This window comes from Schistocerca gregaria, chromosome 1 (genome assembly GCF_023897955.1).
Source record: "Schistocerca gregaria isolate iqSchGreg1 chromosome 1, iqSchGreg1.2, whole genome shotgun sequence".
NCBI lineage: Eukaryota > Metazoa > Arthropoda > Insecta > Orthoptera > Acrididae > Schistocerca > Schistocerca gregaria.
The window spans coordinates 322,407,441-322,425,010 of NC_064920.1; the positions used below are offsets into that span (position 1 = coordinate 322,407,441).

The 17,570-nt window shown below is 37.8% G+C and overlaps 1 protein-coding gene across 1 annotated transcript in view; it reads left to right on the top strand.

Annotated features, from left to right (window-relative positions):
* Positions 1–17,570, top strand: part of LOC126343816 (negative elongation factor B) — a 121,631-nt gene that overhangs the window by 16,591 nt on the left and 87,470 nt on the right. Inside the window, exons 3-5 of the mRNA XM_050001971.1 lie at positions 9,759–9,947; positions 16,934–17,116; positions 17,199–17,372. Coding sequence (XP_049857928.1) covers positions 9,759–9,947; positions 16,934–17,116; positions 17,199–17,372 — 546 coding nt within the window. The remainder of the gene's footprint in view (positions 1–9,758; positions 9,948–16,933; positions 17,117–17,198; positions 17,373–17,570) is intronic.

Sequence of the window (17,570 nt, forward strand, 5' to 3'; positions counted from 1 at the left end):
TCAAACTCTGCTGGAGCTCCGTCGTGTTGCAGCTACTTGTCGATCTGAACATTTATTGTCACTACTTCTAATAGGATAGGCAAAACATTTCTAATAAATTTGAGGTAAAGTGGTCCTGTTGGTCTGTTTGGCAGTAGATATGGCCCAGTGGTGCGGTCACCAGTTATCCTGTTTCAGATGTTAATACCTACCCTGTGTTGGCAATTTTGAATCATAGATTTTTGTCCACCCAAACATGCATTTTGTGCAATTTTAATGTGCCCTCTGTAGTAAACATGCATTCATCCGCTAATAGCACTAACCTTAGGAATTGTGGCTGGATTGTGCATTATTGTAAATACCATTGCACAAACTTTACCCATCGTGGGCTGTCCTCCTCCTGTAAACCCTGGACTTTCTGCAGATGAGATGGATGGAACTGATGTTCATCAACAACATGCCACATGGCACTTTTATTCATGTGCAGTACTTAAGCTACCTGCTGAGTTTGGTGGCTGGGTCCTTTTCAAACACTGTCAACACAGTCTCCTCCAACTGTAACATTTGAGCCAAGTGTGGATTATCCACATCATCTTTTGGCACTTATTAAAGAACAAACAGTAGACTGGGGATAGTATTCACAAGTACCAAGCACAAAGTGCTGCTACTGTGCTGTGCAAGTGGGACCTCAGGCAGAAAAAGTGCAACTTTCCAGCTTCTCTGAGGCATCTCTTGATAACTGCAACCATGGAATGATGTTGGATATGGCTGTTTGGAAAATGTTCTGCATACAATCTTGCAGCATCTCTCCCATTGCAGTCTTCTTTGCTGCATGCAAGCACAATGTCTGTCAATTGCACAGTTGTGTACTGTACATGTTGTACTGCTGTCAACGATGTTACCCCATTGGCAGACCACACAAGGTCCTTAGTAGGATGTGCACAAGAGCTGTGTTGGTGAATGTAGTGCATCCACAGGAATGTTATTAGGCTCAGGTCATCTAACCTCAGTACACAGATGGCTAAAGGGTTGCATACCTTCCGTATTCAGGCACCAAAACGAATGAGAACAAACTGTCATAATGGTTCTTTATCAGACTTCGACACTCTCAGCACCCAAGCTGCACATTTATTGATATGGGTTCTGTCATGAAAACAGATCAGTTTGCCCTCCCACACAAATTATTAAGTAATGTCAGTGCTTTTTTTGACATGTTGTATATAATCAGTCAGTTTAGATTGTAAGGATCAGCCTAGGTTGGATATTGTAGACAGAACCTCCAATCTTGGGGGAACAATCCTTTTGTCAGAATTTTTACGTATTATACAATATGTTGTCACTATCATTTTGTCCCTTTCTTATTCACTCAAGAATGGTGTTTTTGAAGAGTGGCTGTCTGTTAGCTTCATATGAGCTGTAATTACCCTTATTTTCTTGTTGTGTTCATTTTGTGAGAGCAAGTAATATATCGCCAGATTCCTTTTGGAATGTACACTATCGAAATTGTAACAATAAACATCTTCGTGCTGGACAATGGCTTTCTTGTGGTCTGTCACTAGAGTTTTTTCTAAGCATCTCCGTTAACATTCTCACTTGTACTAAATGAATCTGGTATGAAGTGTGCTGCTCTTTGTTTGATCTTATCTCTCTCTTCTATTAATCCCACCTGCTAAGGGTCCCAGGCTGTCAACCAAAATTCAAGAATTTTTGAACCATTTGTTTTGTGTATGATTTATGTTTCCTCCAGATTCTTCCAATTAATTTCAGTCTGACATCTGCTTTTCCTAGAACTAGTTTTATGTAATCATTCTCCTTTAGATTGCTCTTAGGGATTTTACAGTTATTACTGTTTCCAGGGATTTATCACCAATTTCATAACTGAATAGTAATTGATCTCCTTGTCTATTTTAGTGCAGTGTGTTAATTTGTTCACACTCTGTAGCCGACAGCATCATCCATGAACAGCATCACAAAACTGCAGATGCTGTCCACTAGATCATTTACATACATCTTAAGCAGTAATGACCCTTCAACAGTTGCTTGGGTTCATGTGGAGTTACTTTTACATATAACAGTTTTTCGTGGCTTTTTTCCAGTCACTAGGAACCTTTAATTGTTTCAGAGACCTACAATAAACTGCTGCTTGAAAGAAAGCAAGTTATTTCACATAATCTTTCAGCTACCGCATCAGGTCCAAATGCCTTCCACTATTGGGTGGTTTTTTGATTTTCCATTTTGCAGTTACGTACATCTACATCTTGCATTTATATGTTCTTGCAGTGACTAAGGGCGGGTACTGTATTACAATATTCCTCAGTGAAACAATTCTGGAAAACCAAATTTTGGCATGAGTGTTCAGTATTTCATTGGTGCTTTCACAGCTGAAGTGGGAAATCATAAATGGCTATAACTCTTCTTTATCAAACAAAAACTGACAGTTTTAGCCCACAGGGTGATTTTAAAGTGTCTTCACACGAGTGCCCAAGCAAAAAAGATAATATTTAGCAGTATCTAATCCATTCACAAACTCGAAAAGAAGAAAGTTTAAGTGTTGGAGATGTGATGCCATAGGAGGGTGTTGAAAATTAGGTGGACTTATAAGATAAGAAATGAGGAGGCACTCCACAGAATTGGGGAGGAGAAGAGTATGTGGAAAAGACTGACAAAAAGAAGGAACAGGATGATAGGACATGTGTGAAGACATCAATGAATAACTTTCATGGCACTAGAGGGTGCTGTGGAGGGCAAAAACTTTAGGGGAAGAAAAATATTGAGATATAGTCAACAAATAATTGAGGGCATTGGGTGCAACTGCTACTCTGAGATGAAGAGATTGGCACAGGACAGTAGTTTGTGGCAGACCACATCAGACAAGGAGGAGGTTGATGACCCCAGAAAAAGGCCATCCATATGTGGTGCCATTGTCATCACAGTCTAGATGTATACATCACAACATAGTGGAAATGTGTTTTTGTAGTGTGTCTGAAGCAACTTAAGTGATGAAACTTCTTTGTCCTTAAAAACTCCATTCAGGCCTAAGTGATGGCACACACCTCTGGATTGAGGTGACTTTGACAGTGATGGTACTGCATGTGAACAGCTTAGTCTGTATAGTGTTTAAGTTTTGCTTGGACAGTTCAATTAAGGCTTTTAAAAATGGCCCAGTTGGCTGAAAGTGTCTATTGGTATTTTAAAGAATAATAACGAAGAGAGAGTTTTCTTTGTGAGGATTTCTCACTTCAGTGTGTAGAGAGCTATCGTACCAACAAAAATGAACTAATTTTTTTCTTTCAGTATTGTAGTGAGAATTGGAAGAAGGTATACTCTGCAAGAGAGATTCATGGGGAACAGAAGTAGTGAGCTACATCTCTCCCATGTAGTGTTGCGAGGAAGAGAGATGTGACTTGTGGCATGGGTTCATGCCAAGAATATAACTAGACAGAACTCTGATGTCCAGAAGTTAATGGGCATTTCTATGTAGCATGTAACTGAAACAGAAGCTGCTACTCCAAGGAGGAATTTTCTATGGTATATGTGATGGAGCAGGAACTGTGTCATTAAAAACTTTGGCATTTAAGACTGTAAACACAACACAAGAGATGACATAGTGCATTTTATGACAAAGAACTGTTGAGCTGTTGCTGCTATGGTGTTAGTGTGTTAAGATAGGAAAAAAGGCACATGTCCAAATCTTCCATACCCACTAATGACAAGGGCACTTTCACTTACGACAAACCTTGTTGAATACTCATCATACACAACAGAAATGATGAAGATGACACAAGTTCAATGATATTACTATCAGTTAAATTCAAAAAGACTGTGCAGTTCACACATTTATTTGCTTATGCTTATGTATACATCCTGACTTCTGCCATTTACACTGTGTCCAAGTAAAATCATGTCTGTCTTATAAAACTACCTCAAACCTTAGGTCCAATGCTTGATGTAAAATTTAAACATGTTTTTTGTGTTGATTGTATCAAAGCTTGTGCTTGTGTCATACTTGTGTTGTGATATATTGTGCAGTACAAAATTGTTAATAGTAGAGACAACCTGTGTGTTTTAGAAACTTTTGGTCACAATGTCCTCGCTCAAAACCATTAGTTCCTCAATTTCATTATACATGAGCAAAAACGGTGTATTTATGAGAATTTCTGGACACAAGCAAACTGTGTTGGGTGTAACCTACTTCATAATAACTGTTATTGTAAATAACTAACATATAGTGTCGCAGTAGCATTCTCTTTTAATAAAAGCATATATTGTCAGTATTTATCATAAATTAAAGCTATTGAAGAATTTGTTAGTAATTGTTACCCGAAAAACAGTTCAGGGAAACAGTAAGTTTATAGCAAGGTTCACTGTAGTTGTAATCGATATTTTGTATTGGCTGTAAATTGCTTCAGTTCTAATAGACTATTGGTGATACTTGTAGCATATCAAGCCCATAAATATTGGAGTATATCAAAACCATAAATTAAAAAATAATCAACAAATATAGCTGCAAGTCTGTGAAATATTGCATAAGACATAATGCAACCCCAGTGTGTTTGCTGTTCTTGGGCACAGGATGAGTTAGTTGCTTTTTGAAAGCATTGCAAATCACTGTGACTGCTGTCAGGCAATCAGAAGGTGCTGTGAATGAGTGTGATGGCAGGGCTACTAAGAGTCATTCACCAGAGGTACCAAAGGTGCTGTCTCTTCTGCAGGAAATCCAGGATCTGTCACTACTCATCCACTTGACTGTGAGTGGCTTGTCAGTGGTAGGTCCAGGCATTCTGTGCAGGGGAGACGAGGACCAGGGAGAACTCAGGATGTTATATGCGTCTCCCAACCAAAAAGTTAGAGGTGCTGTATTTCACTGAAATGGAAACTGAGCCAATGAGACTCACTTCAACTGTTGGGAAACATGTTGTGTCCATGTCAAGGGGAAACAAACACAAAAGGGTAGGGCCCTGTTAATCACCGGCAGTTCAAATGTACAGTGAATAATGGTGCCACTTAGGGTAATGGTAGCAAAGGATTGGGAAGGAACACTGTGTCCACTCAGTGTTTATTCCTAGAAGCCTCATTCAATATATTGAAGAGGCTGTTACGGAAGCCAGTAAGGAAACTGGGTGCAACCAACTGAAAATTGTGGTGCACATTGGAACAAACAGTGCCTGCCATACTTGGTTCATTTCAACGAACTGCAGAGAAGGTAGAGAATACCAGCCTTGCTCATGCAGGTTCAAAGAAGCTCGTAATGTGGGGCATTGTCCCCAGAACAGGTCATTGCCCCTCACTCTGAGTTGAGTGGAGGACTTGAACCAGAGACTGCGAAGGTTCTTTGACAAGATAGGCTGTGCTTGTATAGAGTTGTGCCATAGGCTTGAAAACTGTAAAGTCCTCCTGAACGGATCAGGCGTGCGCTACACATCAGAGTCTGCTACCAGGTAGCTCGCAGTGTGTGCAGAGCACATAGGGGTTTCTGTAGACTAGGTGATTTCCTATCCAATCTAGGTAACAATAGTTGTATGAGACCAAAAATGTGTCAGTGTAGGATCCAAAGAAGTAGCCTCGCACCCCCAATCCTGCCCCCTCCCTCCCTCTTTTGCTCCCCACCCCTCACGCCTCACATATACACAGGGGAGAGTATTAAAATCCTAGTGGTTAAATGGCGATGCATTCTGAACAAACTGATAGAGTTTAAAGCACTCCCAAAAAGCATTGAAGCTCACATAACACTAGGTATAGAAAGCTGGTTTAAACCTGAAGTTGATTGCAGTAAGGTTTATAGGAAAAAGTTAAGTGTATATTGAAAGGGCAAGCTACTGTGAAGTGGAGGTAATGTATTTGTCAAAGTAGACAAGAAACTCAAATCCACTGAGATAGAAATTAAAGCTGCGTGCAAGATTGTTTGGGCAAGACTCAGTATCAGGGATGCACATAAAATTATAACTGATCCTTCTAGCAGTCAACCAACTCACCACCTGCTCTAACTGAAAACTTTGGGGGAACCCTCAGTTCACTTGTAAGTAAGGGCCCCGATCAGGCATGACAAGATATCCTGTGGAACATTACTAAATGCCTACTCTGAAAACTACCTAGACCAGATAGTTTGGAAATCCACTCATGATGGAAATTTATTAGATCTAATGGCAACAAGTAGACCAGCCCTCTTTGAGGATGTATACATCAAAACTGGTGCCCATGGCCATGAAGTAGTTGTAGCAACAATCATTACCAAAGTACAAAGGGCAATTAGAACATGTAAAAAGATTTATATGCTCAGTAAGGTAGATAAATAAGCAGCAGTATTATGTTTCAATGAGGCTACTTGAAGCTTTTCACTTAGATAGTAATGTGTAGAGATAGAGGTACTTGGCTCAAGTTTAAAAGAATAGTTGACCATGCGCTGGATCGATATGTGAACACTTCAGGATGGGAGGAACCCTCCATGGTATCCAGTCGCTGTAAATAAACTTCTAAAGAAACAGGAACTGCTGTGTGTCTGATGTAAAACAAAGCATAGGGCCCTAGATAGACAGATCCTGAATGAAATACATTAGGCAGTCAAGAGAGCAATGTATGAAGACTTTCATGATTGCCACAGCAGAATACTGTCGAAAGAGCTCCCACAAAATCCAAAGAAATTCTGGTCATATGTAAAGATTATTAGTGGCACCAAAGAACTGTCCAGTCACTCACAGTTGAGACAGGAACTCATAGTAGCATAGCAAAAGCTGAAATGCTTATTTTCAAATGTTTCTTTACAAAGGAAAAACCCAGAAATATTGCTCAAATTTAATTCTCATCTCACAGAAAAGATGAGTGAGTCAGTGGTATTGAGAACAGATGAAATCCTTAAAATGAATAAAGCTTCAAGCCCTGATGAAATCCCTTTCAGATTCTGTACTGAATTTGCAGTCAAGTTAGGCATTCCCCCAGCTAAAAACTTTTGTAGATACTTCACACAAAAAACTGTCCTCAGTAGTTGGAAGAAAGCGCAAGTCACGCCTGTCTACAAGGATAAGAGACGTGATTCACAAAACTACCATCCAAAATCCTTGACATCTATTTGTTGTAGAATTTTAGAACAAGTTCTGAGTTCAAATGTACTGAGGTAATTTGAACAGAATGACACCTCCTCCATCCCAACCAGCATGGATTCTGAAAACATAAATCATGTACTTGTACTTTACTCACAAGACATTCTGTAAGCCATAGATCAGGGCAGACAGATAGATTCAATATTTCCAGATTTTCGAAAATCATTTGACTCAGTGCCACATCTACACTTATAAAAAGTACACTTGTACGAGGCATCAAGCAAAATTTGTGACTGTGTTTAGGATTTCTTGGTGTGGAGGGTTCAGCATGTTGCCTTGGATGAAGAGTCATCAATGGATGCAGAAGTAACGTTGGGAATACCCCAGGGAAGTGTCTTCAGATCCTTGCTGTTCGTTTTGTGCATTAATGATGTTGTGGAGAATATTAATAGTAACTTTCGACTTTTTGCAAATGATGCAATTGTCTGTAATAAAGTACTGTCTGAAAGGGGCTGTGTGAATATTCAGTCAGATCATGACAAGATTTCAAAATGATGCAAAGAGTGGCAAATTGCTTCAAATGTTCAGAAATGTAAAATTGTGCACTTTACAAAATGAAGAAATGTGGTGTCCTATGACTGTAATATCAATGAGTCAGGAATAATATTGGTCAATTCATACAAATACCTGGTGAGTAACAGTTCATAGGGATATGAAATGGAAAGATAACATAGGCTCAGTCTTGTCTAAAGCAGATGGCAGCCTTCAGTTTATTGGTAGTTCTAGAATATTGCTCAAGTGTGTGGGTCCCGTGCCAAACAGGGAAAACAGGGGACCTTATATGTTTACAGTGAAGGGCAGCACGAATGGTCACAGGTTTATTTGACTCGTTGGAAGGTGCTGCAGAGATTCTCAAAGAACTGAGCTGTCAGCCTCTTGAAGAGAGATGTAAACTACTACTACTTACAAAATTTCAGGAACTGGCTTTGAAGGTGCCTGTCACAATATACAACCACCACCACTTATTGTTCTTGTAGGGATCATGGAGACAGGATTAGATTAATTGCAATGTGCATATATGTATTTAAACAATAATTCTTCCCCACTTCATATGTGAAAGGAATGGGAAAAAAGTTCTAATATCTGGTACAATAGGACATATCCTCTGCCATGCATTTCACAGTGGTTTGCAGATTATAAACGTAGATGTAGGTGTTGAATGTGAGTGGAACAATGCCCTATGTAAAGAGAGGTGTTATATTAAGCGGCATAAAATTACTATGAAACTTATGAAAGTAGCATGGCAGAAAGACAGTTTCATACATTACAGCAATAATGCACTCATTTGTGATAAATATCCCAAGTGGTGTGTAACAAGAAAGATCAATAGGAACTGCACTGAACATGTTAATTAAAAAATAAATAAGAGTAATTTATTGGAAGGAAGATACCTAGAACTGCTTAGAGATTTTGAGACTGCAACTACTGTCTAAGGGAAAATTTTGTTCTACCTTTAAATAAGAACTTGAGTGGAGGATGGTGATTAAGCTAAATTCTGTTACTCATGCAAGGACCATTACTCATACAAGGACCAGGAGACAGTTACTGCTAATGCTAATAATAATAATACAAGATATTTAATGGAAAAGTGAAACATAATTAAAATACAGCCCCAGAATGAATTTTCATTTTGCAGTAGTGTGTGTGTGCTGGGGCAGATTAAAACTGTGTGCCAGACCAAGATTGTGAGGGCAGGTCATACTTGTATTGCTCAGTGAGTAAGGAACTAGCAAGTGAAATGCAAACATCCCAGGTTTCAGTTCCAATCTGACCCACAATTTTAATCTGCAGAAAGTTTTAAAATACAATTATTTGAAAGTATGATGATATTGTCTAATTTACACTAACAAGAATTAAACATGGTGAAGTTGAAATGATTAGGACAATACTCAGATTTTTCATTATTGTTATACATACCAGAATGTATTTATGTACCTCATAGGGTGGTTCTTGCTGACATTTATTTATTCTTATTTGGAAGCTGGAAAGAAAGGCAAAAAGATATATGTTTTTATTTCTAAAGATGTTCATTTTTTTGTTTCATGTTTTATTTTAACATACGATTAATGTTTTATCATGCTTTTACCAGAATAACTGTCCTCCTCATAAACCTTGCACCTCCATGTCTGCCGCAGTCCTGTTTTGAATGCCTAAGCTGCAATATTCAGTAGTTTGTTTCTCTGTGTTTTAATAGGGTGTAACTGGTGTTTTATGCTCCAATAATGGTCTGAATTTGACCAAAATTCAAGTCAAAATAAAAAAAATTACAGCTGTGTATTAAATTAGAAAATTCCTAACATTCAATTTTGTTACAAGGTATACTAATTTTGTACTTAATTAAAGGTTTCTGTGTGTATTCTTCCCATTGTAAATACTTTAACTAATCTGCTTTATTGAAGGCCAGGTACCAGCATGCTGTTTTTGATGGCTGTAGTTTTATTTTTGGTGTTAGCTGCAGATTTCAAGAGCAGAAATTGTGATTTTATTTGTAGTGTTTCATTTGACAATTATTATGTTTTTAGATATTATCTCTGTTAAGATGTACCATGCTTACTATTGATTGTAATATGATACTAAACTTGTTCATAAATTGTTGAAACAACTTTTTTATTTGAAGACAGACTGTTAATTAGCCTGCACTTTGATTTGCACTTAAGTTGCTGAAGAAAATATTTTTGTTTTCAGGAACTGAGGGACCGCTTGGTACAACATATAAATGAAATTGGTCAGAAGGAAGGAAAGGAAAGAGACCGCAAACTGAAAGAACTTTTGGCCAAGAGCTTTTCAGTTGTACGAGTAAAGGCTCTTCGGCCTGTGGTTATGTGTATTCTTCGCAATACGCCTCACATTGAAGACAAATATCTGAAAGTTCTGGTACAGTAGTACATGTAATCCTATTTGAAGGCATCTTTAAAAATTATTTGAAATGTTCTGAGGTTTATAAAAATAAATTCATTGTTGTAGAAGCAGTGTGAAACGTGTAAACATAAAGGTTTACTACTGTTCAGAAAAGAAATATGTTGTACATAAACTAATAAGTAAATTTTTTGTCATAGTGTGGTAATGTGTGCCTTTCAAGTTTAAACTGTGACAAGTTCCATGAATATCAATCAACTTAATGGCAGTGGATGAGCAGTTTATAATAAAAGTGTTCTTGGGCTCCTGTAGGAAATAAGAGCAGTGTAGTTCCAATGCAGTCCCAGAGAAAAGATACAGAAATGTTCTGAGCAGTGGTAGTGAAGTACACTGACATTAGTGTATTCAAATGGACCATACTGTAAAGGGATTCACTGCTAATTGAACGTATTTGCTAGACACAGAATCCTCAGCATCTGTCCTTTATCTTTTGTGTCATATCTCATACGTAACGTTTCCCCAGCAGGGATAAAGAACTCTTCTATGGGGTAATTGTCCCAGCTCAAAAACTCTATTCAGGTGCCAAAGAGAGGTTATCAGATGTATAGCAGTACTGACTCGAAGAGAACCCATTAAAAATCACTTCAAAGAGGTCAATATTATGACAGTCCCAAGCCTCTACATGTACACTATGTGATCAACAGTATTTGGACACCCGGCTGAAAATGACTTACAAGTTCGTGGTGCCCTCCATCAGTAATGTTGGAATTCAGTATGGTGCTGGCCCACCCTTAGCCTTGATGACAGCTTCCACTATCGCAGACATACGTTCAGTTAGGTGCTGGAAGGTTACTTGGGGAATGGCAGCTCATTCTTCATGGAGTGCTGCACTGAGGAGAGGTATCAATGTCAGTCAGTGAGGCCTGACACGAAGTCTGCGTTCCAAGACATCCCAAAGGTGTTCTGTAGGATTCAGGTCGGGCCTCTGTACAGACCAGTCCATTACAGGGATATTATTGTCAAGTAACCACTCCGTCACAGGGCGTGCATTATGAACAGGTGCTCGATCGTGTTGAAAGATGCAATCGCCATCCCCGAATTGCTCTTCAACAGTGGGAAGCAAGAAGGTGCTTAAGACATCAATGTAGGTCTGGGAGTTGTGATAGTACCATGCAAAGCAACAAGGGGTGCAAGCTCACTCCACGAAAAACACGACCACACCATAATACCATCGCCTCTGAATTTTACTGTTGGCACTACACACACTGGTAGATGACATTCACCGGACATTCGCCATACCCACACCCTGCCATCGGATCGCCACATTGTGTACTGTGATTCATAACTCCAAACAAAATTTTTCCACTGTTCAATCGTCCAATGTTTATGCTCTTTACACCAAGCGAGGCATCATTTGGCATTTACCGGCGTGATGTGTGTCTTACGAGCAGCCGCTTGACCATGAAATCAAAGCTTTACCACCTCCCGCCTAACAGTCATAGTACTTGCAATTGATCCTAATAGAGTTTGGAAATCCTGTGTGATGGTCTGGATAGATGACTGTCTATTACACATTATGAACCTCTTCAACTGTGTCAACAGATGAGGTTCGACTGCACACTTTTGTGCTGTGCGTGTTCCTTCACATTTCCACTTCACTATCACATTGAAAACGGTGGACCTACGGATGTTTAAGAGTGTGGAAATCTTGTGTACAGAGCATGACACAAGTGATGCCCAATCACCTGACCATATTCAAAGCCTGTGAGTTCCACTGAGCGCCCCATTCTGCTCTCTCACAATATCTAATGACTACTGTGGTCGCTGATATGGAGTACCTGGCAGTAGGTGGCAGCACAATGCACCTAATATGAAAAACGTATGTTTTTGGGGGTAACCAGATATTTTTGATCACATAGTGTATCTCAGTATTAAAGAGAATTTAAATAATTTTAACCTTAGGATGTACATGATCCCAACTCAAGAACTGGACAATCAATTGGTGCGCCCAACAATAGTCTAGCTAAGATCCATAACAGCCACAAATATCTAGGCCCCAGATTTTTCAATAGACTGCCAAAAGCTGCCCATTCTGCTCTCTATAATAAATTTATAATGTTTTAGCAGAGTGGTCCAAGAAGGAAGCATACTACTCCATAAAGGAGTATGAGAAATCAAATTTAAGTTACATGAAGTTCTGAATACTCCGCACTAAGTTGTAATAAATTTCTGTTTACTAGTTTCCTATATATATCATTTTCGCATTATTTGTAACAATGTGTCACATAGGTAAATATATTTTATATGTACTTTATTTTTCCTAGCTGTATATTTAAATAATTACACCAACAGTGTGTAAAATGTTTGAAAGTCAATATATTCAAATGAAAGTAATTTCACTCTAGACTTGACCAAATCAGACTGCCGACTACCACAGAAGGAAAGAACCCAACTTGAAATAATTAAGTTCTAGAGTCCTAAGTGAATATTCTATTTATTCAGCTTTTGTGCGAGTCCACGTCACAGGAACACTTTGCATAATCCGTCCTCAAACTATTGTTATATTATGAAGCAATCAGTAAGCTTCTCACAAATAAGTTGGCATTAGAGGCAGCTATCAAAGCTTTTTTTTTTTTAAATCAACGTGTGGTGCTCTTCTTTTCCATTCAGTTTTCAAAGGATGAAATCTTGTGGTGGAAATAAAATTCATCAGGATCACAAAGGCTGATATTATGTTAATATCATATAAGTTTTACATCAGAATGTGTCCATGAAAGGAACTGAATGTTGTGAGGTATTGGCTTTTGTGGTCAAAAGACATTTCAATACAATTCTTCTGGACATGTGATGGTGTTGCATGATAAAATTACTGATGTTTCGGCTGTTATTACAGGCAGCCTTCATCAGGGTGACTTAGTCAAGTTGATGACTGTCTGTGACTGAGTCAGCATGCTACAGCAGTTGTAACACTGGTAGTGTTATCACATATGATGTGTTCACACATTCAGAAGAATTTTATTCAAATGAAATAGTGAGAGTTCAAATGAGACATACCAGTTTTGACATTCCATCAGAGATATTTTGTAGGTATTATATATCTGGTTATATGGTGAAGAGGAAATGCTAGGGAAGCATGAACCTAATTGTAACTCTGATAGACGTGAGAAATTTACTTGATTGCCTATCTATACAGCATACTCTATGAATCAGTTGTCTGCTGTTGATCTCCTGTGAAAGATGCCCTTCTTTGATGGTTTGCTTGATGTTTTTGTGTCTTGATCTTTCCTTCTGTATTCTTTGTTTTGCTAGGTTGTCATTGATTGATATTTTGGTTGTCTTTTATTTTATTTTCCTTTTTTGTTTTGTTTTGAAATTGAGGTCCATTTCTGTCTTGTGCTTCAAATTTTATATAGGTTAACCATTTAATTCAAAGGACCAATTGCAAAATGCATTTATCCTTTGTTGCAGGGGTTTCCATTGCAGCTCAGATTTAGGTATCATTGATGGAACAGTTCATCAAGATTCAATAGGACTTGTTGTTAATGATTGTGCTGCAGTCTAGAAGCAACTTATAATAATGCTCTGCATCATTGCTTAGGACTGTGCTAACAGTACTACTGTTGGTCAGTGGTTAAGTGGAAGAAAGTTTTGTGGAGTGATGAATATCTGCTGTGAAGCTGGTGACACAGTCAGGCTGTTATTCCTTCTTTGGGCTCGCATCTTAGTTTTGGTTCATAATAAAATGATTACAGATGTTTATGAAGGCATTTTAGTGAATATAATGCTTCTCATACTATACAGCAACTTGAAGTCATATCTGTCTTCTATTAATACACTAATGGCCCTGAGTGCACATCAAGAACTGTTACATACTGACTGGAGGGGGAAAAAACCCACAGGACAGATATCCTTTGTTTATGGAACAAATGAGAGTGCTCATAGTATACGAGTGCGTGTGGTTGTCTCTCCTCACCATATCACTATGTGTTATCTCCTTTTTATTGACTGAAGGTGTATTACCCCAAAAATAAAATGTTCCTGATTTTCTGACATTTACATTGTTGAAGAAAGCAAATATACATTTACAAGATTTGTAGAGATGGAGAAGGCTGGGCATTGTCAACTGGAATACATGCTTTGAAATTCTGAAGGTAGCAAGGATAAAATACAGGAGTAAAAGGTTAGCAGAAACCAGACTACAGTTATAAGTGTCACAGGACATGAAAGGGAACTAGTAGTTTAGAAAGGAGTGAGACAGGGTTGTAGCCTATATCTGACGTTATTCAATACATACATTGAGCTGGCAGTACAGACAAACAAGGAGAAATTTGGAAGGACAATTAACATTCAAAGACAGGAAATAAAAACTATGAGGTTTCTCAGAGACACAGTAATTCTCTCACGGACGGAAAGGGGTTTGGAAAAACAATTAAGCGCAATAGATGGTGTCTTGAAAAGAAGCTAGAATTTGAATAACAACAAAAGTAAAAGAAGGGTGGTGAAGTGTAATCAAATTAAAGCATACATTACTGAGAGAATTAAAGTAGGAAATGAGTCACTAAAGTTAGTGGATGAATTTTGCAATTTGGGCAGCAGAATAACTGATGACGGCTGAAGTAAGGAAGATATAAAATGCAGGTTGGCTATAGCGAGAAATGTATGTCTGAAAAAGAGGAATTTGTTAACATCTAATATAAATTTAAGTGCTAGGAAGTCTTTTCTGAAAATACTTTGTGTAGAATGTAATGTTGTATGGACTTGAAATGTGGACAATAAACGATTCAGACAAGAAGAGAATAGAAATCTTGAAATTTGGTGTTACAGCAAAATGCTTGAAGATTAGATGAGTGGATCCAATAGGTAATGTGGAGGTACTGAACTGAATTGGGGAAAAAGAAATTTATAGCACAACTTGACTAAAAAAAGGGATTGTTTAACAAGACAGTTCCTGAGGCAGCAAGGAATTGTCTGTTTGGTGATGGAGGGAAAATTGTAGAGGGAGGCCAAGACATGAATACAAACAGGTTCAAGTTGATGTTATGCAGAAATGAAGAGCCTAGCACAAAGTAGATTAGCGTGGAGAGCTGGATGAAACCAGTCTTTCAACTAAAGATCACAACAACTACTTACTGATATGAAAGGAATAATTTTTATTGACATCTTGCCCACTTAATTGAATGACTAAATCACTTCAATAGCAATACTTAATAAAAATTAATGTAGGGTTTAATGTATCATCAACAAGGAGGTCATTAGAAATGGATCACAAGCTCAGACTTGGGGAGAAAATTGGCTGTGTCCTCTCAAAAGACCCTTTCTGGCATTTGCCTTAAGCGATTTGGGAGATCACAGAAATCTGTGATTCCAGACAATATTTGTCCTACTCTTGCTCTTACTTCAACTTTTGGCAGACACTCCCACTGCCAGTCAGATTCTATTAAATATTTAGTTGAATGAGATGCATATGAATCACTTGTATTGAAAACGCCATCAGTTTGTAATTTGGTTATTTTGAGTTTGTTATTGCTCTACATATTATAGTTGTAACTGCAAAAACTGAAATTAAAGAGTTATCAGTCCATCAGTTGGTGTACATTCTGTTAGATTCTGCAAAACATTGTTATTTTGTAGTGGCATCAGTGAATGTCTCACGCTCTTTTAAAAGTAAAGAGGCCAGTCGTAACATGTGCTCCTTGAAAATAAAGCTTAGATAGCAGCACTGGTGATACTGTATGTCATTTAATACTTTCTATGTGCACCCCTAGGTAGCAATACCAGTAATGTTCACAAGAAGACAGTACGCTGCAATTGTTGTGACTATTGCACATTGTTGTCTTTGTTATCCACACAGTCAAATGTGAATTGCATTATAGATTTACTGATGATTTGTGGTACGAGTGCCACAAGAACACACTGAACTTCATTTATTCTTGGATATCCACTTGGTTCAGAATACGAATCGCACTCTTGGCAGTTTTCTCTTGTATCTAGCCAATTCTGGGAAATTCAACAAAATTCAAAATTAATTTATAGTTAGAGGACAAAGTCTTCTACAGTGTGATAAGGATTTTGTCATTGTAAAAAGAAAATGAAGAAAGTGGGACTGATTGTTTGTTGCACGTGACATCACACAGGTGATGTGTACAAGTTAAAAACCAAGCAAATTTCTTGTTAGAGAGAATGCTTCTATGAAATACTAGACTTCAAGTCATGGTGGCAGCCATACTACCAGAGACCAAAATTTCTAAAGGAACACAAACTATTAGAAGGCAAGGGAATATGAAATTCTCTGTCAGCCCTCTTTCACATTCTGTTTTTTGATAACACAAGAAAGAGTACAGCTTGTACATTGATCAATGGACTGATTAGTTTCACTGGTGTGTGAACCTTCAGTATGTTCCATTTACTGCAACAGAAAAGCTAGTGTGTCCACCAGGAAACATTCAAATTAAGTATGGGCTTGGGAAAGCTCCATTATCTGCCTGTCTGCATGACAAACACCTATATTTCTATGAAGAAATTTTGAAATGGTCTTTAAAGAGCGAAAGCCAAGACAATGAGTGACTGAAATGTGAAACACTGCTTGTTGTTGTAGAATGATGCAGTAGTATTGTGAAATGTACAGCTGTATTTGTTATATTGTATGCAATCAAGATCATGTTAATATGAACAGAAAGGTGTTCAGTATCTTTTATGTGCAATTCTTTTTTCATCAGTTCCTGGTATTTAATTACATTTGCAAAATATAGCACTAGAAATTCAATCTTTTGTTTGACAATTAAATTTGCATCACATAACAGTACCAACGAAGATGCCCATATTAAGTTATTACATAAATTAAACTGTTTTTTTTTTTCTTTTCTTTTTTTCACAGAAATGTGTGTCATTTGACTTAAGCCCTTATATGACATTATTTACATTGTGAATCCTTATATTTTGTGTTTATTCTTGTTTTAGTTTTTGATATCTCATTGAAATTATTTAATTAAATATTTTGTTCACAGGTAAGAGACCGGGAACTTTATTCTGACACAGATACTGAGGTGAAAAGACAGATTTGGAAAGATAACCAATCTCTTTTTGGAGATGAAGTATCACCTTTGCTAAGCCAATACATAAAGGAAAAGGAAAATATCCTCTTTGATCACTTAAATTTGACTAACTTATTTTTTACTCCATCACCAAAGGTAGAGTTAAGCTGTGGCTTTGTCTAGAACATTTTTGACAGGCAGCATTAAAATATTGTACTCAGTGTTTTTTGTTTTGTAGGTACGCCGTCAGGGGGAGGTTGTGCAGAAACTAGCCCATATGATTGGTTCAAGTGTAAAACTGTATGATATGGTGCTTCAGTTTCTACGAACACTCTTTCTTCGAACGCGTAATGTTCATTATTGCACTTTGAGAGCAGAGTTACTTATGGCACTCCATGATTTGGAAGTACAAGTAAGTAATTGCAGCTTGGAACAGAGTAATTTTCAGCAGTTTGTTGGGAATGGTGACAATTTATTTAAATCAATATATACTGGATAAATGGCAGCTTTGGTTGTAAGTATTCAAATCCTTTCTTTTAGAGGTCGATTTTTGTCACTACGTGACCAACTTCTGTGCTAAAAATATGTCTGAACCATCAGACGTAAGGAT